Genomic DNA, 20,243 nt, shown 5'->3' with positions numbered 1-20,243 from the left:
TTTATTATTAAATATTTTATCCAATGTCCAAGTCTCACAAAGCTGTACAGGAACACACATTGCTCCGAGCATGTTCAGTTGTACAAACCGTCAGGCGCCGTGAATGAAAACCAGCGGTCAAATAAAAGACGAAACGGACTTAAAGGTTGGGGGTAGGGTCAGTAGTAAGCAGCAATAAGTTTGCGGTTGGTTAATTTGGCTAAAGTTTGTGGACATAACTAAGTAACTAGTGATGTTTAGACCTGTTGGTTAGGGAGTAGGGATGGCATTCGTGAGTGATTTGCTACTTGTTTAAGGGGTGGCTGGTTGCTGACCCCGTGACCCTACTGAGACGTCTGTTGACAAAGAGCTTCACAGCTCATCGGATTTCTCCTGCAGCCCAAATAAAGTATTCTGGTTGGCTGGGTTGGTTTGGGATCGTAGTAGCGGCTGCCCGGGCAACACAGCACGTTACTGCAACGTTGTCAAAAGGTTGTAGTTTGGTTATGTTTGAATAAAAAAAAATGTATCCAACGTCATCACGACGTTTTACCAAAAAAACAGTGACGATGCCCTTTCATGCATGTTGGGTTTTTGTTTTGAGCAGTGTGGATTATACAACGTTTGTAGAATTCTTGCATAAACGTTGCAACTTTGTGTAGTAGAGCTGGCGGGAATTAAAGTCAAGTAAAACTGTATCCCTGGGTTAAGTTTTAGGTTCGTAAGTATAGTTTCTGCACGTAGTTGTGTGCACATATCCCGTATGTTAGTGTGCTTGTACTTGCCAAAACATTACTTTGTGGTTGCAGAAAATCTATCTGGATGCACGTGTTACTTCTTCATATGTTGCACATGTTACTTTATATGTTACACATGTAACGTTACACGTCACTTGCACCTCTCATTGTACACTGCAATGGTTGTGTAGCTTCTACATGTGTAGCTGTTGCAGCTACCATATGTAGTAGCTACCACATGTAGCACCTACACGTGTAGCACCTACACGTGTAGCACCTACACGTGTAGCACCTACACGTGTAGCACCTACACGTGTAGCACCTACACGTGTAGTAGCTACCACATGTAGCGCCTACACGTGTAGCGCCTACACGTGTAGCACCTACACGTGTAGCACCTACACGTGTAGCACCTACACGTGTAGTAGCTACCACATGTAGCACCTACACGTGTAGCACCTACACGTGTAGCACCTACACGTGTAGCACCTACACGTGTAGCACCTACACGTGTAGCACCTACACGTGTAGCACCTACACGTGTAGCACCTACACGTGTAGTAGCTACCACATGTAGCGCCTACACGTGTAGCACCTACACGTGTAGTACCTACAGATGCTACGGGCCCCGCACTTTTAAGGGCCCCGCGCTAAATGCTTCCAAGCTATCAATTCCGGTTCAGTAATTCTGCACTTGCTCTATTACTATAGTACTATACCACCTTTGACTTTTACGAAGGGCTGGGTGTTTAATCTTAACGATTTGTCGTATTATCTGGGCTGTATAGCAAATGAAATAATGCATTTACTTTACTATACAAGTAAAACATTTGTGTTTTAATATTTATTTTTATATATTTCGGGCCCCTTTATAACAAATGCTACAGGCCACGCACTAGCTTAGCCCGGCACTGCTGCCAGCAAACATTGAGGGCACAACGAGCTGCGTTGTTTGTAACTCGCCAAGAAAAGAACCCCCCTCCCTCTCCCCAGTTAGACGCGGCACAAACAACAACACCACCACTTGTGCCAGGCTAGGTGCACGTTGAGGGCCACACACGACGTTGGCGCAACGTTTGGCTACCGACCACGCAACTTTGGTGGGTGGAAGTGCCCAGATCCACCACCACCCCCCACGGCCGTTAGCAGTCAACATTTAAACGTCGGACGAACTTTGCGGTTTAAATCGTTGAAGAAACATCCAACGTTGTCCCGACGTTCCGTTACAAACTCTGAGGCTGTTGAAGGGAACTTTGATACTTGCGAGGGGAGTGCGGCTTGTGTGTGCATCGCTTCACGTGTAAGTAACGAAGCGAGTGTTTATTTTTGTTTATTAATGTTATAAGTTTTATTTAAACGTTGTTTTTTTATATAAATCTCGAAACGCGTTTTTATGATGAAAATGTATTAACTTGCCTATGAAGCACAATTACGGAGTAATCCATAGCAGCCTATGTCCATTCTAAACCACAAGCATGTTAATTATATACACTTTAAAACACGCAATACTGTATAAAAATATATACATAACACGGGATAGTATTACAGCATCGAACTTTAATCAAAGTTCTGAAGCGATTTTTTGTAACAAACTAAAAATCCCGCCAAAAGTAACGGCCAAGTCCCGAGGCGAATTTACGTACAGTGCTGCGTACTGTACCACCAGCGTCGACCACAACACCCACCCATCCCCCACTCGTGCCCGCCGCACTTGCCCCGAGAGCTCGTGGGTGACCCCTTTGCCTTTTGTGTGGGGGAACGGTGGCGCTGCGATTCGCGCGCCGCCCGTGGAACCCCCCCGTGTTCGACCCCCCCCCCCCCATGTTCGACCCCCCCCCCCCGTGTTCGACCCCCCCCCCCCCGCGTTCGACCCCCCCCCCCCCGCGTTTGACCCCCCCCCCCGGGTTCGCCCCCCCCCCCCCCGTGTTCGACCCCCCCCCCCCGGGTTCGCCCCCCCCGTGTTCGACCCCCCCCCGGGTTCGACCCCCCCCCCCCGGGTTCGACCCCCCCCCCCCGGGTTCGACCCCCCCCCCCCCGGGTTCGACCGCCCCCGTGTTCGACCCCCCCGGGTTCGACCCCCCCCCCCCCATAACACAAAATAAAAGTAATGCTTCGGTTAGGGGCCGTCCATATATGACGTCACGCATCTAGGGGGGTGGGGTCAGACATTTGTGACGAGGGGGGGGGGTTAAGAAATGTGACGTCACATCAAAATGCGAAACTTTAAATAAATATAGACAATACGTTCTACTTAATTAAATAGACTTTTTAATAAATGTGTTCTCCTACAACATCAGAGTGCAGCGACACATTAAATACGCACTACAATGACAATAGTTGAAAGCGATTTGAAGCATGTTTTATTTTGGGGGGGGGCAGGCAGAGCTTTGTGACGTCATATTTGAGGGGGGTCTGACTTTTTGTGACGATGGGGGGGGGGGGTCAAAAATCGTCCAAAATCGCGTGACGTCATTTATGGACGGCCCCTTACAACGGGGATGATGATGATCTTGCCGTGTGCAGTCGTGGTCACGTGGCATCGTGTGCGTGTGTCGAGCTGTCCGGCTCCTGCACACCAAAGACCCCCCCCCCCCCCCGTTGAGCCATTTAATTGAGGCTATTTCATAATTATATTTATCAGAGCGTGTTTTTTGTTTGCACGTTCAAGCCACAAGTACATGTTGTTAATGCAGGCGGGGTGCCTCTGTTTGGTGTTCTAACATGTTGACAGCTGTTTTATTGCCAGAAAGGGTAAAACCTATTCTTAAATTTTGACAACTGGCAAGGTCCCAATATTGCTGTTGGTGCACGTGTTGTTCGCGAGTTGCCAAGCACCTATGAACGTACCTGTCAATCCATACGGTTTACCACTAATTCTTGTACAACCCTCACCTCCATCCTCTTCTTATCTCCCTCCCTGACCTCATCTACCTCCCTGCGATATAGAGTATGAGCGAGAGTTTTGATGATACGATAGCCTGATAAAGAGTACCCCACACTTGCAATCAGCGAGTGAACGAAAATACTTGTCAACCCATACGGTCACCTCGTATTCTTGTGCAGGGAAATTGCGTTTTCAGGTCCACAATACAGGCAAAAAAATGCGTCTCGTTTGTGACTTTTTAGGATGAAGTTTGAGATTTATAAGGGCACAGAGTGACCAATAAGTTCTGAATTGGTCTGTAATAAGGTAGGCACTGATAAGGGGTTTGACAGGTTTGTATGAAGGCCACCACCGCACATCACCGGGGTGTGGGGTGGCTAGCACCACGCAAGCCCAGCTGCCTTTGTCTCCCCGGTGATGATGTTTAGACAATGCACCGGGTACTCATTCAAAGGCTGAGTTGACCTCTAGGAAGGCTTCGCACCGGGTTCAGATATTTGTCACTGATGTTGGCCGTGAGCGATAATTGAACTCATACATTCATGTTATGTACGTGTGCTAGAATAAGATGTTATGAAAAAAGGTTTAGCATAACACTAAATGTCTCTTTTGTGCTATGACAATGCCATTTGCGTGTCCACGTTTGCAGTTACAATTTGTTTTGCTTGCTGAACTAAAATTGTTCATCAATTTAATGAAATATAACTACTCCGCAATTGCAATTTCATGATGGTATTCAAGTGCCAATCAAATTGATTTGTTTAGCTTTCGCGGGTGGCGGAGCATTAGAGCTCGAATTCACATTCTACCCACATTACCTACGATCTAACCCGAAATAAAACAATTGCGCATCATATTGAGCTGTGAAAGCTCACATGAAAATGAAAAGAGATATTAGATTTTTACATTTTGTCATTTTCAGAGACAGCTACACAAAAGCACTGCACCTCGTCCGGAGGGAGATCACAGGTGACATCGAATATGGAGAGTATTGATGCACAGAGACAAAATAGACTGTCAAATAATCCACATAAATACCATAACTCATCAGGAAGCGAGAATTATGATGGTGAGCATATAATTAGGATACAAATTTATTGTGATTAATATTTTTTAATTTTCCAGCTGTCAATATATTACTGCATCAGCATTGTTACTTTAAAATTTAATTAAATATTGCATATGGCGCATGTTTACTTCCCTATCAGTGACTATGTTCTGTATTTCCACATGTGATGTAGATGAAGGAGAGAAGCCAAATAAGAAAATGAGAGTTGCAGTTATGTCAGCCGAGGCCATTCAGTGCTGCTCAATGGTGGGCCTACCATTGCCACCAGAATTCATCACTCACCCAGCTCTGTCTGAGTTTTGCTCACAAACAAGTGGTATGTGCATCTTAAGACTTGTGTAAATATAGCATACAGGAATCTTTGAAGCAGTAAATATGTCAGTCACTCAATGGAAGGCATCGAAATACAGGCTCACTCGCTCCTGAGTGAAAAATAAGCAAAATGGCCTATTCATAATTGGTTATGAATAACAACAGTGTTCCAGCCATGCTTAACATTGCCTGAGGACTTTTTTAGTGTTCTCAAATATGCAAGCCATTGCAATGTTTGGCAAATGGTGAAAATATATTTTTTCTCTCTTGATATTGTTTCCCCTGACAATGTTGTTTTATTCACAGCCTCAACGTCCAAAGACATACTTCACATGATTAGAACCCCTTCGCCGCTTGGACAGACGTCAACAGGAAGTTCACGACCAGGGAGCTATTCAATAGAAGGTGAAAAAGGTCAGAATGTGTCCTGTATGTGATGCCATTAAACTGAGGTACTGCTCTGGGAATTGCTGCAGAATTTTAAAAAATTTAAGCCATTATAAATTTGGCTGAATTATGCAATTAGATTTTGGCTTCATAAACTAATTTTGTGACTGTATCCACAGATCGGATTTACCAAGTACACACTCATACCCCACAGAGGAACAACTTAAGTGTGTTACTTTTACAATTGTGTTATATTCTAATTTTTTTAAATCACTTGTTACATTCACATCAACTTATGTCTATTTGAATTAACACCAGGATTGTTTTGTGTACAACTGCAGATTTCAATATTAATGAAATTGTAAACACGAGAAATACTAATTAATATAATTCCTGACTTACAGATTACAAGAGCAAAGTTCTACTCAAACTGGACATCATTATAGAAAACCAGGCGGAGCAATTGCACCTTTTGCAAACACTTGCAAACAGAGCGGTTGTAACTGAGACCTTAGAGGATGTTCTTCCCAACCCATTAAACACGACGGATGAACTTGAAGAGCTTTGCTGTAGAATTAGCACAGACAACAAACTCAAAAAGCAAATGGTATATTACTTTTGGTAAATGCAAAGGAAATTTGTGCTTGTATAATATTGTTTTAACATTATAAGTAACAAAGTCCATCGGTTTAAGGTGTATTTTAGTGAATGTAAGAAAGTGTATGGTATATTAAAGAAAGCAATGTTATGTTCAGAAGTATTTTCTTCTCAAAATAGCTTAAATATTCTTCACAGATATCCCATCTGAGTTCACTGGGTGGATGTAACGTTGGGGACAGTGTCCACCGAATGATGAGAACGCTCGGCACCAATGCCCTGTGGTCAAAGTACAGCCTCAAAGGGAGGAAATGGAAGCTGTCCCTAATAGATCTTCCAGTTTTCATGGTGCTGACGAGTAAGTATGTTGCGTTATAATAATGCTTTGTTTTCTTGTTGATAGAAAGCAAGTCCGTTTTTCATGTTATTTTTATTCAGTGAAGCACATTGCCTTGTGGAACTGACATCTATATGAGAAAGTGGCTTTTGTGGTGTAATTCAAATGTTACGGGCAATCACTGCAGATATTTCATGATTTTATTTAACATTTATATATCCCAAAAATTTGAATTTTTTTTACTGTGCATACTTAAACTAGATAAATTGTTTTATGAATGAAAATCAATCGGTACTTTGAGCATATATAAAAAAACAAATTAGTCCTATATGTATTAATTTTTTTTTATATATCCAGGAGCTTGCTTAAAGAACCACCCAAGAGCAAAGGTGAAGGAAATAGAGGGAGAGATTGCAGAAACCCTGAAGCATGCTCCCAACAAACGAGGAGGGGCAAATTACAAGGTGATGTCCATGCTGCTCATCTTTGTCGAGGTTCATCTTCTTGGTTCTTTCGGTAAAGTCACGTAGAAGGGAAGTAATAAAATAATACAAATAAAACATAATAAAATAATTCTCACGACGTTTCGGCCACAACGCAAGCAGCCGTCCTCAGGTGGGGAACAGGTCTGTCGGGGAGACAGCGTCCTCAGGTGGAGAACAGGTCTGTCGGGGAGACAGCGTCTGTCGGAGAGACAGCGTCAGACGCTGTCTCCCCGACAGACCTGGTCTTCACCTGAGGACGGCCGCTTGCGTTGTGGCCGAAACGTCGTGAGAATGATTTTATGTTTTATTTTTATTATTTTATTACTTCCCTTCTACGTGACTTTACCGAAAGAACCAAGAAGATGAATCCCTGCAGTCACGAAAGCTTTAAATCGAAATTTGTCGAGGTTGTTAAATATGTTTGGTAATTTGCTTTGCTTGGGTACGGTTAATCTTGCTCCTTTGGTATCATTTTTGACTTTCAGTCCTGTAAATTATTACAAAAACAAGTTTTCACTGATAACATATCAATCAGACATCAGTATTCAAATGTAAATATATTTGTCAGGACCCGAAAGGTTTAAAACATTTTCCTACAGTTGAACTTTTTATTCCTTCCACTGACACATTTTAGTTTAGAATGTTATATTTGTCAGGATAGAATACACTTGGCTGTAGCATTGTGTAACTGAAGGCCATTGAATGTATATTTCTCATCATTTCATAAACTAACCACAATTGTGGTTTAGTTTATTCTGACCTCTTAAATGTATTAACCATATGCTTTATGTATGTGGGTCAACTGATGTTTGAAATTGACTTAAAACTTTCGTGACTGCAGGAATTCATATGCTATGGTTCTTTCGGTAAAGTCACGTAGATAGAAAAAATAATAACAATAAAATAATAAAAATAAAGTGAATAAAAAATAAAAATATTACAATGTTTCGATCGCAACACAAGCGGTCGTCATCAGGAACAGGATGACAACACACTTGTGTTGCGATCAAAACGTCGTGATTTTTTTAATTCACTTTATTTTTATTATTTAATTTTTATTATTTTTCATATCTACGTGACTTCACCGAAAGAACCATAGAATATGATGTTTGAAATGTTTAATTGCAATTAATATTTTTTCCCAAAATTGAAAAATTACCGTGTAGAAATAAAAACACGATGTGATTTTGGCTCCTTGCAGAAACTACTAAAATTTGCAATATTTACCTTGAATACTAAATGTGTAGAAGGAAAATTGTGGTCCTAAAGAAATATATATTAAATAGGCCAGTACCTATTAAATAGGTGAAGACATCTCTTATTTACTTTGTATGCACACACTGGTCTAAGAAATTTGCAGGTATTGTACAAAATATATATTCCACATGGGAGTCTGTGTTTACAAGTGTGATAACGGTGGCATTGAATTCACATTGTTGCTAATTTGAAACGTATTCCTTTCAGGAATCAGAAGTCAGGACTTTAAGAAATGAGCACCAGTCCAGCCTTCCCATGTCTTTCTCTGACACTGATCTTTGCAATTATTAAATCAATACAACCTTCAAATACCATTTGTAAAAGTTTCATAGCTTGGCCTATATATATAAAAAAGCAATTTAAAGTAGCTGACATTAATGGCAAAATGTTATCTCTAGCTTCTGTACTATATTAGTTTAAGTGTATATTATTTGTACTCAATTTGTACTTTTTCGAATGAAAATAAATGTTTAATGTCACTTGTATGTTTCGTGAAATTTTCTACGCAATTAATTTATCCCTTTAAGGTAGAAATGCAACAGTGCATTGTTATTCTGCAATGTTGTGGGAACGTAATTCAAACCGTACAACTTAACGTCGGTGCAACGTTGAAGTCTAACGTTACCGTAACCATACCGGAACATTATAGCAACATTGCTCAATTGTAGAACTGTTAGCTGGGTGGTTAGCAAGTTGTTTCGGGTTATAACCAAGTCTTATCGTGGTTGACTTTGTGGCAGTATCTTGATATTGACTAAAAATAAGATCCATTTTCATTCTAAACCTTTTAACATAATCCAGGCATGACTTCAACACAGGTATGACGGAGGCAGAGTCCGATTACAGTTCCGGGGGGGGGAGGGGCATTTAATTTTAAACCCAAGAGGGGGAATCTTCCGTGCCGTGTTTACATTTTGACCCACGTGTCATCGCATGTGATGGACAGCACGTGAATGGCGGTCTGGTACAGGGACCGAGGCACATACCTGTCAAGCCCTTATCAGTGCCGACCTTATGACAGACCAATTCAGACCTTATTGGTCACCCCGTGCCCTTATACATCTCAAAGTTCATCCTTCAAAGTCCCATCACAAGGGAGAAACAGACTATATATGTTTTTGCCCGGGTGTACGCCGTATGGACCTGAAAACTAAAATTTCCCTGCACAAGAATACGGGTAAACTGTATGGGTTGGTTTGACATGTATGGGAGGCAGGTGTTCGTTCACACGCTTATTGCAAGCGTGGGTTACCCTCATCAGGTTTCTGTATCATAAAAACTCGCTCATACTCTTATTAAAATATAGGAGGGAGGTGAGGATTGGAGATGAGGCGGAGGTAATAGACAGCGAGGGACGGAGAGAGAAAAGGGCATGAAACGTTGAGGAAAGAGCAAAAGGGGAGACAGGGAGGGAAAGTGACAAGCAGCGGGATAAGGTTAACGAGGTCTGAGAGAAGGGGAGATGTCGGGGGTGGGCTGATGAGATATATTGGAGGGAGAGGGGGACAGGAATTGAGAAAATATTAGAAACAAAGACAAAGCGATACATTGAGATGAATTTCGACATCTAGTCGAGACATGGAGCTATGCAAGAATACAAGTACGTGTACTGTATTGCCAGTACTGTACGCATATTGTCACCTTAAAGCTGGAAACTATGAAGCATTATAGCTCACAATTAGTGAAAGTGTAAAGTGCCATTTTAAAAAAATATCAGCAGACATTAAATAATTTTTGAAAATGTAACTTAAAAAAATAACTTTGTGTTAATTTGTATGAGTACTGTAATGTGAAGTACGTTTTATATGATTCATGGTACCCTATTTGATTCAGATCGATAGCTGATGGATACATACAATTAATTATCTATTTTTTCTAATTCACTCGGGCAGTCAGGATTACGAGTTATTGTTGAGAGTTAAAAGTTAAATGCGTCAATACACCACCAATGTCAATAGTTGGATCAATATTTAGCTATGATCCCTGCATACACCGTGAACCAAATATAATCAATTCGAGTAATTAATCATTGAATGTGAGTTTCACATAGGATGTACCAACTCCGAATGCTGATGAGACCCATGAGATAAAAAACAATCTAAAGCTGACTTGCTAACACAAATGTTGCTGTATAGTACACGACAATATTGTTCTGGAGCGCCAATAGACTGACAGGACTAAAATATTTCGTATGTGGAGATAGAATTACCTAAATTTAAATACTTGTGCGATACATTACTGCTGGTTGGCACTGGTTGTATAAACACGATGGCACATCTATGTGCTTTTACCATACCTGTCAACCCCTTATCAGTGCCTACCTTATTACAGACCAATTCGGAACCGATAACTCAAATTTCCCCGCACAAAAGCACGGAGGTAAACCGTGTGGGTCGGCAGGTATGTGACACCTATGTGCTCTTATGAGCAAAAATTTAACATTTTGCTTAATTCCAGAGCAGCGTTACCCACTACCGAAACAAAAAAATCGCGTTTCCTCGTCCGTCTCAATGCGCACGTGGTCTAAGCTGCGTACTTCCGGTGCGCGAGAGACCCGTATGTAGCCCCGCCCCCCTGATCCCCCTTCCTCCTACCCCACCCCCCGCCTCGCCCCGCCCCGCCCCGCAAACAACATGTCGCGCGCTCGCGTCTTTTCCCGCCAACTAATCTCGCGCTCTTCGCTGCCCTCCCTCGGTCACGTGCCAGCGCCTCGACCAATGGGGCAACGCCGGCGTCGGCGCGCGCGCTCGGCGGGAGGAAAGCAGGGGGAGCGGGGTTACAGGGTTGTGTGTGAATGGGCGGGGTTTTGGGGGGGAATGGGCGGGGCTTTGCGACAGAGGGGCGGGGCTTTGCAAACGGGGGCGGGGTCTAAGTGAAAATGGGCGGGGTTTGGGAGAAAAGGGGCGGGGCTTTGGAGGAGGGCTTGCGATGGTGGGGGGGGGGCTTACAGGAGACCCCGGGGCGGACAAAGACGGCGCGGCGAGCCGGGCTGACGGGGCTGTGATCTTACGGCACCCGTTCACTCACGCGGACGAGCTTCAGTGCGGTCAGTGAACGCGGTCGTGTTGACAGAACAACAACAAATCGCTTAATTTTGCCGCCACGCAGTCGCGTCGTTTTTGTCGTCTCGCGAAGTCGACATTTTGTCGTCTTTCCACCTCCTCCCCCACCCCTTCCCGCGCATGGACGTGACCCGAGTCCCCGTGTGTTGTTATCGCGGCCGCCCGCCATGGCGCCTCTCTCTCTCCTCTCTCTCTCTCGTGTGTGCAGGACTAGAAGACGGGAGTTGACGAGGGGTGAGACGACGAGGTGGAGGAGGAGAAGACAAGATTGTCCCGCGTTGTTTTCCCCGCTGCTCTAGTTGAGGCTGAGGCGATGTCCGACACGGGCGGTAAGTGAGAGACGTAGCGGTGGTGGTGGTGGGTGACGAAAGGCGGGAGAACTGTGGGAATATGGAGGCGGCTAGGCCCGTGGCTTATCAAGCCGAGACCCATCCCCACGTTGCTCGTGGTTGCCCACGGATCTTGCTACGCTGGTGAAGACGCTCGCCCGCTGGGTAGCGAGGGGCACTGCGTTTGGTTCTGTGGTAGTGAGGCCACGGTCCTTCCAGGGTGACCGTGGCTAGGCCTGAGGTTGTGCATCAATCGTGGGCGGTGGTTGCATGGTGGATTTACAATTCGTCGAGACTTGGTGGTTCCGAAATTGACATTGCTCATGCCTGGTGGATTGCAATTGGTCAGGCGTGTTGGTTTCATGGTGAGCTGTGGCTGATTGTTTAAAAATAAGGCGCGGAATGGTTGCACGTTCAATTGAAATTTCCAAGACGTGGTGGTGGACTACAGTTCCGTAGATGTGTTTCCATAGTTGGTCTTAGGTTGTGGAATTAAATTGGTCAGGCGTGGTGGTTCCATGGTGACTCGAGGTGGATTGAAATTGGTCAGGCGTGGTGTTTTCATGGTGACCTGTGGCTGATTGTTTAAAAAGTAAGGCGTGAAATGGTTGCACGGTCAATTGAAATTTCCAAGACGTGGTGGTGGTGGACTACAGTTCCTTAGGTGTTTCCATAGTTGGTCTTAGGTTGTGGAATTAAATTGGTCAGGGGTGGTGTTTCCATGGTTATCTGGTGGTGAATTGAAATTGTTTAGAGATGGTGGTTCCATGGGTAGCTAGCAGGGGTGTACAAAGAATAGCTAAATAGATTCACAGTGACCTGTGCTAGATTACCGATCTCCAGGCATTGGTCTCGGCCAAACCAGGTTAAATTGGGGCACCACAGTGGTGAGATGTTAACTACCTCGCCTGGTATGCAGAAGGTCGTGGAATTTGTATGTTTTTCCCGTGGTCGTGTGGATTGTTCTCCGGATCTTCCAGTTTTTCCACGCACATTAATAATCATAGTATTTGGCTGCTATACATTTCCACATGTATGTTAACTTAATTGAGCTATCATTTGTGACCAGGTTGCTTCTGAAAAAGAGCTATATTATATCACAGTAGGCCTTACCTGGTACAGTAATTGTTTTTTTATTATAGCTAAATTACAATTACAGCAGCATTGTGATCATAAGTACGTTGTGCTTGCAATGCACAATTATAATTTATTTTAGGCCTGGTCCAGAGTGTCTTGAGGCTATTACTGGGTGGGTGGCCTGGATTGAATCTAGATTCGGCAGTGGTGCATTAAGAGTGGTCTAGAATAGATCCAACGTGGTTTGGGGTCAATCTGTGGTGGATAAGGGTGGTCTGGGGTGGATTAACAGTCATTTGTTAGCAATTCAAGCTTGCACAGCGTGGTTCCAAATTTGTACAGGAGTCTCAGAGTGGATCTGAATGAAAGACCATGAGGTGGACTCGTGGTGGGTGGTTTGGGTTATCTTGTGTCTGATCCAAGGGTGTATTCAAGGCTGCCTGGAGTAATTGGAAGAGAATGCAAGAGATTGACTTTAGAACTCGGTGGTGAGTGTTGCCCTATGGAGGAGGGGTGGCCTGTGTTTGTGATCACGTGGTCACCGAGTTCCAGACACCACGTGACACAGTTATACAGGACATGTGACCACTGTTTTAATTTGTATTCTTTGGTTCTTTCGGTAAAGTCGCGTAGATAGAAAAATAATTAAGTGAATTTAAATTAAAATAATACAATTTAAATAATTTGTGTTCTGGAGTCGTGTTTATCAGAATCCAGCCCTTTTGACTCCGTGCCCGCCCCCTGCGGTGCGGGTTTCTATGGCTACAAATCTGAATGCATATGCTAATGAAGTCACTAGATGTTACACGTGCCTGGTGGTTAGTAATCGCGGAAGCCCGCAATGAGGGAGATTTCGTGGACTCAATTTTGAATAACACTTGGAGAGAAACCATTTCTTCAGAAATGTGTGGCGAAAGTTCACGAATTTACAGATGAAAACCTCGGTGTAAGCTTCACACGCTGAATAATTATCTGGTGCACCTTCTGCGCTGATCTCTTTATCATGGCATTGGCCCTGGGCTCCTGGCCGTAACAACCCCCACCTCATTGTGCACACGGTTTGTGGCGCACGTGTGTGCACAGCGGCCGCGTTAGGGAAGCAGAAGAGCAAGAAGAAGGGTGATCCAGACCCTGTGGACGAGTCTGTGGATGAACCGGTGGAGGAGGAGTACGTGGTGGAGAAGGTTCTAGACAGAAGAGTGGTGAAGGGGAAGGTGGAGTACCTGCTCAAGTGGAAAGGCTTCGGCGAGTATGGTTTCGCACGCATGCGCACACACGTATACACACACGTATACGCACGTGGTTATACACTGACATTTTTTATTGAAATTTACTTTTGTTTGTCAGGGCTGCATCTGAGCAAATTAAACAAATTCTTAGTTAAGTGGTGGAAAAACTGCTTTTGCCTGCAATATCTTACTTTAGAAAAAAAAATTGTACCTATTTTGTTTTTTATTTAAGCATATATATGTGAACTTTATCCAGAATGCCCAGAATAAACCTGCTGTTTTAAACCTGGATAGTGCTATAATGGGTGACCATGCGTAAAGGAGGTGCCATAGGATGCTCTGGGGGCTACAATGTGGGCAGCAGAGGACATGTAACACAATCCATTGAACTGTACTGTACTATACTTAACGAGTCAACCAGAACTAGCCATCGTCAAGTATGGTCATATAACTCCCATGACCTGAGCGACGTGGGGAGATGAAAGGCCTTCATTGCTAGTTGAGAGCCTGTTGCACCAATACTATATTTTGTCTTTTAATTACATTACAATTGCTTACAGTTGTTAAAAGTTGTATCTTATACTGTTATAATGCTGCCTATTGTTGCGATAATGAATGATTCCAGGTTCATTAAAAACGTTCCTCATGCTTTAAGTCACTGCCCTCCATAACGTCTGTCCCACTGCTGTAAAGGGTTTTAAGTTGTGTTTAACTAGTTGCAGTCGATACATCCATACAGATCCATAACTTTGGTGGCAAGAGTTGGTGGCTCACAGAGATTGGGCAAACACCAAAACGTGCTGAAAAGTGACCAGAGGATATCTTGAGCAAATTGTATTCAGAACCCATTTGTGTGGATCTTTGAGTATTTTCCCCTCTTGTGTATGGATTTTTATTAACACGCCTTAAAGAGAAATTGGGTTATTCTCAGCCAAAGCTAGTTTCTTTCAGTGGTGAATGCACTCTGAACCGGTCCTTCCTGTCTTCCCATCATCATCATGCATATGATCAAACAACCCCAATACAGCCTGTCCCAAAAAAAGCCTTAAATTAATTGGGGCATTTCTGGATAAATGTAAAACACCTGAAGACGATTGCTTGTGTTGCGATCGAAACGTCGTGATTTACATTTTTGTTATTTTTTCAATCTACGTGGCTTTACCGAAAGACCCAATATGATGTATAAATAAAACATTCTATATCACCTTGTGTGGCACGTGCAAGATGCATACCTGTCAACCCCTTATGAGTGCCTACCTTATTACAGACCAAATCAGACCTTATTGGTCACCCCGTGCCCTTATAAATTTCTACGTTCATCCTACAAAGTCACATCACAAGGGAGAAACATAAACACAAAAAATATGTTGCTCGTATTGAAACGGCTGTACGCCGTATGGACCTGAACACAATTTCCTTGTACAAGAATATAAGTAAACCACATGGGTTGACCGGTATGAAGGTGGATAATTGCATCCCCGCACCGTGAGAGATGGTGACAGTTTGGGAGCCTTCATACTGATCATGACTGATGATGATGGCTGCATGCACGTTTCTGTACAAAAAGAGTTGGCAGTGAAGTGCAATACATATACCGTGTGTTCCAGCGAGGACAACACATGGGAACCCGACGAGAACCTGGACTGTCCCGATCTGATATCCGAGTTCCTGGAGAACTACAAAAACAAAGGACGACTTGCCGAGGAGAAATCTGAAAGCGGGAAACGCAAGGGATCGTCGCTGAATGGTACCGAGGAGGCGGCGAGAACCAAAAAGAAGAAGGAGGAGACCAAGGTAGGACAGAGCTATCGTTGTGGACGGTTGTGATTTGTTGGTAATATCAGCCACAGTAACCGATACCTCAACTTTTGGTGCATGTGGTCCTCGCCATAGCGGTGTAACCCAGTGTGGCAACATTAGTGGGAAATATGCAGCTTTCTAATTTACATTTTACCGAGATAAACCCTTCTCGTTTGCAAGGGTGTCTGGTGTAAAAAAAAAACTCAAATTATTTTATGACTACTGTGGCAGAAATATTCGGCTTGGCATTCGATCTGATGGCTGCTGGTGAAACCTCTGCACTGTAATGGAAATTATCAGGATTTTCTCAATATGATTAAATTACATCACGTCTGGGGGGGGTTCCTATGGTTAAATAACATGCACCAAAAAGTTAAGAGGAGCTCGACAGCTGGTTGCGAAAGTACTTTCCCAGGTCAAGATTAAGCCAGATAGCGCTCTGCCCATTCTGCAAACTAATTCTTGTTGTGGTCAGATGTTTCTTCTCTGCCGAAATTTATTTAATGGAACTGGTAACTTTTAAGTGTGAGCAGGGTGTGGAAAATATCTGGTGAGTGCTGTGGATTTCTGTGTCTTGGTGTGATTTAGTGTCGTGGTAGTGTGGTGGCTTTTGTGTAGTGGTGTTAAGACGAATATCTTATCTGGTCTTTGACCTCTGCAAGATGAACTTAGCTTTGTCTGAGTACCTGAAGCAGTGTGTATAACATCAGCACAAGGTATACATAGGCGACTGTATCCACTGACCGGGCATGATGCTGGAAACCCACCTCCACGTGTGCCATGCCGGCCTTGCCTCAACATATGTTAAAAGCTTCATTGGGGATCTTTGTCTTTGCAGTGAAAGTGAGTGTGATGGTATCGGGATAGTGTGATAGTGATTGAATTTGTGTAGTGGCAGCGAGTGTGGTGGTCGTGGTGCTAAGTGTAATCGTGTGGCAGTGCCAAAGTGCGTAGACAGTTATTCCGCGATGTAGCTCTGTGTGCTAACATAGTACACGCTCCTATGTGTACAGCAGGCAGAGCAGCTTCGGGGCTTCGCCAGGGGCTTAGATCCAGAGCGAATCATTGGTGCGACAGATTCAAGTGGAGAGCTCATGTTCCTCATGAAATGGTACGTATGCGAGTTGCACAGTGAGGCGTGGGGAAACATCACATGTAGATTTAAAAACATAAAGGTCTGCTCATGAAGGCATGGCCCTCATCATGCCATGTGTGCATTTGATTTGACAACCACTTTGCATGTCCAATGCTTTCATCCTAGTCTAAGGCACCAGCTCAACAGAACTGAGTGTCGCCGTATTATTATTTTTTAAAACCAATTTACTTGTTTCCAGCCTGCAGATGTTTTCCTTTTGTTGATGGATTTCTCATCATTTACAGTGTTGAACTTGAAACACCACATAGGGGAGGTGGGTTCTCTTATACTGTAAATCCATCACTTCATATTGTGGAGAATTGCCCTCGCCACACTATGCAGGACTGAGACCACGGAACATTGGATCATGATGCTGTGCCCTTGCTCGGCCAAATGTGCGTATGCTACAGGAAAACGTGGTTTGGCTTATAAAGTGTGGTTCCTGTTTTTAACATCCCTGCGAACTGAATCGGCGTTGGGACTGAAAGATAGCATCTACAGTCCAGTATAATTTACGTAGAATGTTTATGGAAATTGTATAAACACTAATTAATGGAGTTGGTCAAACATTCCCTTACAGGATCACAGAGCTTGGGCAATTGTCAGCACTTGTTCTGGTTGCCTTCTCAACTGGTTTTCTATGCTTCTGAATAATTTTCTCCATCTGTCTTTTGAGAGTGAACAAAAACCGTGCAAATTCTAATGAACATCTGTGGAAAAAGAGCTTTATAGCTCATCGTATTCTTCCAGTATAAATACATATTCTGATTGTGATAAATTGTTATTCGCTGAAATGGCATGCCATTGTCATCCAGGAGAAACGAGGCCATAGAAGGGAAACAAAGGCAAAGAGAAAGCTCTTAAGCCTGGACTTGAACAAGGAAGATATCAATAGCACGGCCTGCATGGGCAAGGTAGTCCCAGACATTGGATGCAGCAAAGGAAAATAATGTTGCTGTTTTGTCATGTGACCACATATTACAAGTAACCGGTTATGGGCCTTGCCCACTTTTCTATGGGTTTTAGTGTCACGTTCCGCAGGAGGTGCAGTACTTTGTTTGATGATGTAGGCTATGTATTTGTGAGTTTGAGACGTAAAGCAATGTCGTACTTTAGGCTGACCATGCCCCGATGAGTAACATTAATTACAACTAATTGATTTCAACACTTTTTTTAAAATCCCACAAAATAAATTGGATTTTGGATTTTCCTAGTTATAAGCATAGGCTTAATTTAGAATTGTTTGGAAAATATTAAGAATGGATAAAAATGTTTGTCTCTTTAGTCAGAAGGCCACCCTGCCTCAGTTCTTTCCTTCCAGCCCCTGGTTGCTTTGAGATAACAACGTGTCCTTGAATATGGCAGTGCCTGTAACGTGGCAGGACATGCTTTGTGTGTTTGTGTGGTGGCACTAGCCTGGAGTGCAACGCTTTGGGAGAATGGGGTAGTCTATAAATCATATTTGATGGATGTGTTGGAAAAACGTGGACAAACTCTTTTGTCAATCCACTACTAGATGAGGGTCTTCCCCACACCACAGGGGTCATTTGACATTGCTTTACCACGCTGGTCATTGAAGGTGTGGTTAGCACAGATGTGAGAGTTTAGATGTACAGTACAGGTATAGATTTTGCTGGCCCTACCTTTTGCCATGCCATTTTATAATGCAAGGAGCCCTGCAGCAAAATGCTGGTCACCCATTCAAGCACTCTTTAGGCTCAAGCCTCCTTAGCTTATGAGATCTTTATTATTTGGTTGTAGGTAATAGAATACATGTATAAATGTGCATACACTATATACATGTGTCATTGTTTTGAGTGCTGATTTGCCATTCCCTGTCCAGGAAAGGGTCTGATGAGGCCGACCTCGTCCCGGCCAAAGAGGCCAATGTCAAGTGCCCACAGATTGTGATCTCTTTCTACGAGGAGCGGTTAACCTGGCATGCCTACCCCGCTGAAGAAGATGAAAAAAAGGACGATAACTGAGGGCAGCGACGAGGACGAGACGGAGGGGGGAGCGGTAAGAGGAAGAGGATGTAGAATCAGCGGAGCACTAACCCAACATTTCACGATTTCGGAGTGAAATGCATTTGCCCTGAGTTGTTTCGTATATACAACATCAAAGTTGTGATTTAATCTTTAGTAATGATGGTAATGATGATATAGGATGTTTCAAATTTTGGTTGCATGGAGGTGACTGGGTTACTGCTCCCCTGGTTGTATTCAGGTCAAGACACACTGGGGCAATTGTAGAGCAAGCAGCTGCCACGCCAACTATTGTAAATAATTCCATATCCCAACTCTGGACTCGCCTCATTGCTTCTCTCCATAGCAGGACATCCGGAAGGAAACTTCCAATAAAATGGCAGGTGGAGGTCACATGATTGCTCAAGCTTGTGCATTCTGTAGACAGTCCCTGCTCATCAAACACGTTTTTCAGCAAATCTCCCGTTTTCATTGGCAAGGCAACTTATTGCAAATTGACGTTCCAAGTGACGGCTTTTGGTAATAGCTCCAGTGTGTTGTGGCCTTGAAAAGACTGAGAGGGAGGTGAGGTTAACACGTAGTTAGCGCCCCACGTTGATGCCAGGTACACTGTCCCATCACAGGGGTATTTTTATTACGTTGTACCGAATGCATTCACATATAGTAGTCATGCTTTCAGTTAATTATGTAGACTGTGCTGTGTACATTTCCACAAACTTTGAGGGTTATTTTTCTTTTCAGATTGATTTCAGTACACGTTGCTTGTGGCGGTTACTGGCTGTATAAACCCCTTGTCGTGGTGTTAGTAAAGAGTTGCTTCCCTAGTTTTGACATTTTAAATCTTTGTATGTTAGTGGTTTTTTAAAGAAATTTATCATCAACTTGTACCATTGTTTTGGTAGCTGTTAGGGAAAAAAACAACTGTGGTTACCTTGAACCCTCCTAGTGCAGATGTTTTACAGTTGTGAACATGTTTTCCAGTTGTTTTAAATTACACCAAGGTAACTCTTTCATACCAGACAAAAAAATAAAGATTTCTTTGCAAAACTCTGCTTCAGTGTCCATTTTTAAATCCTTTATATTAAGTTCACTTGCTTGCTTACGCACTTACGACCGTGCAAATCTTTCGGTCGTTTTTTAACCCACTTCCCGTGATCCAATCGAGCTGACATTTTGCACACAGACTCGTTGTGCGTGACAATTTATTTTCGTGGAAAAAAAAATTCCATAACTTAGGAATTTTTTTAAAATATATAATTACCAATTGCTTAATGGTGGCAGGCAATCATCTGACCCATAGGTGGCAGCCATCTCAAGCCAGAGGACGAGAGGACTCTAGCCGCCACGCATATAAAGGATTTATAGTGAAAAACATTGTTTTTACGGGTTAAATTTTTCATGGTCCTGTGGAAACTTTACTTCTAACAGCCCTTTATCTATCCTCTAAATGGTCTCCCCCCCGTGAAGTGTCCCGTATGGGGAGTTGTTTGTCCACAGTTCCCACAAGTCAAAGTGGTTTGGTGACGTTCAGATATCAATCGCCCCATCCAGTCGACATGTTCGAATGCAGGGCGCCTAATCC

The 20,243-nt window shown here is 43.4% G+C and overlaps 1 protein-coding gene and 1 long non-coding RNA gene across 5 annotated transcripts; both read left to right on the top strand.

Moving 5' to 3' along the window:
* Positions 1-1,617: 1,617 nt before the first annotated feature.
* On the top strand, positions 1,618-8,523 carry LOC144724686 (uncharacterized). Of its 3 annotated transcripts, none has more exons than XR_013586556.1 (9): positions 1,618-2,016; positions 4,523-4,669; positions 4,842-4,985; positions 5,288-5,386; positions 5,548-5,595; positions 5,773-5,975; positions 6,164-6,323; positions 6,660-6,766; positions 8,252-8,523. It is a non-coding gene; the product is annotated as an uncharacterized LOC144724686 (long non-coding RNA). The 3 variants fall into 3 exon arrangements; XR_013586555.1 differs by having other exon boundaries at positions 5,288-5,395; XR_013586557.1 differs by lacking the exon at positions 5,548-5,595 and having other exon boundaries at positions 5,288-5,395.
* Positions 8,524-10,936: 2,413 nt separating this feature from the next.
* Positions 10,937-19,708, top strand: CBX1 (chromobox 1). Of its 2 annotated transcripts, none has more exons than XM_078604009.1 (6): positions 10,937-11,090; positions 11,315-11,435; positions 13,596-13,761; positions 15,349-15,535; positions 16,558-16,652; positions 18,520-19,708. In XM_078604009.1, exons 2-6 carry the CDS (start codon positions 11,420-11,422, stop codon positions 18,659-18,661), a joined length of 606 nt encoding a protein of 201 aa, XP_078460135.1. In that variant the 5' UTR covers positions 10,937-11,090; positions 11,315-11,419; the 3' UTR covers positions 18,662-19,708. The 2 variants fall into 2 exon arrangements, with proteins under 2 accessions (XP_078460135.1, XP_078460134.1); XM_078604008.1 differs by having other exon boundaries at positions 16,555-16,652.
* The last annotated feature ends 535 nt before the right edge of the window (positions 19,709-20,243 follow it).

The sequence above is a fragment of the Lampetra planeri genome, chromosome 21, assembly GCF_965212315.1.
Source record: "Lampetra planeri chromosome 21, kcLamPlan1.2.h2, whole genome shotgun sequence".
NCBI classification, from domain to species: Eukaryota; Metazoa; Chordata; class Hyperoartia; order Petromyzontiformes; family Petromyzontidae; genus Lampetra; species Lampetra planeri.
Note: the sequence above shows the minus strand (reverse complement) of the source record. Positions and strands in the feature narration are given on the sequence as shown.

Bases quoted from the DNA above. Each gene is read 5' to 3' on its own strand.
- CBX1 (XM_078604008.1), top strand. The intron at 13,762-15,348 runs GTATGGTTTCGC...CGTGTGTTCCAG, and splicing joins AAGTGGAAAGGCTTCGGCGA to CGAGGACAACACATGGGAAC. The intron at 16,653-18,519 runs GTACGTATGCGA...TTCCCTGTCCAG, and splicing joins CTCATGTTCCTCATGAAATG to GAAAGGGTCTGATGAGGCCG.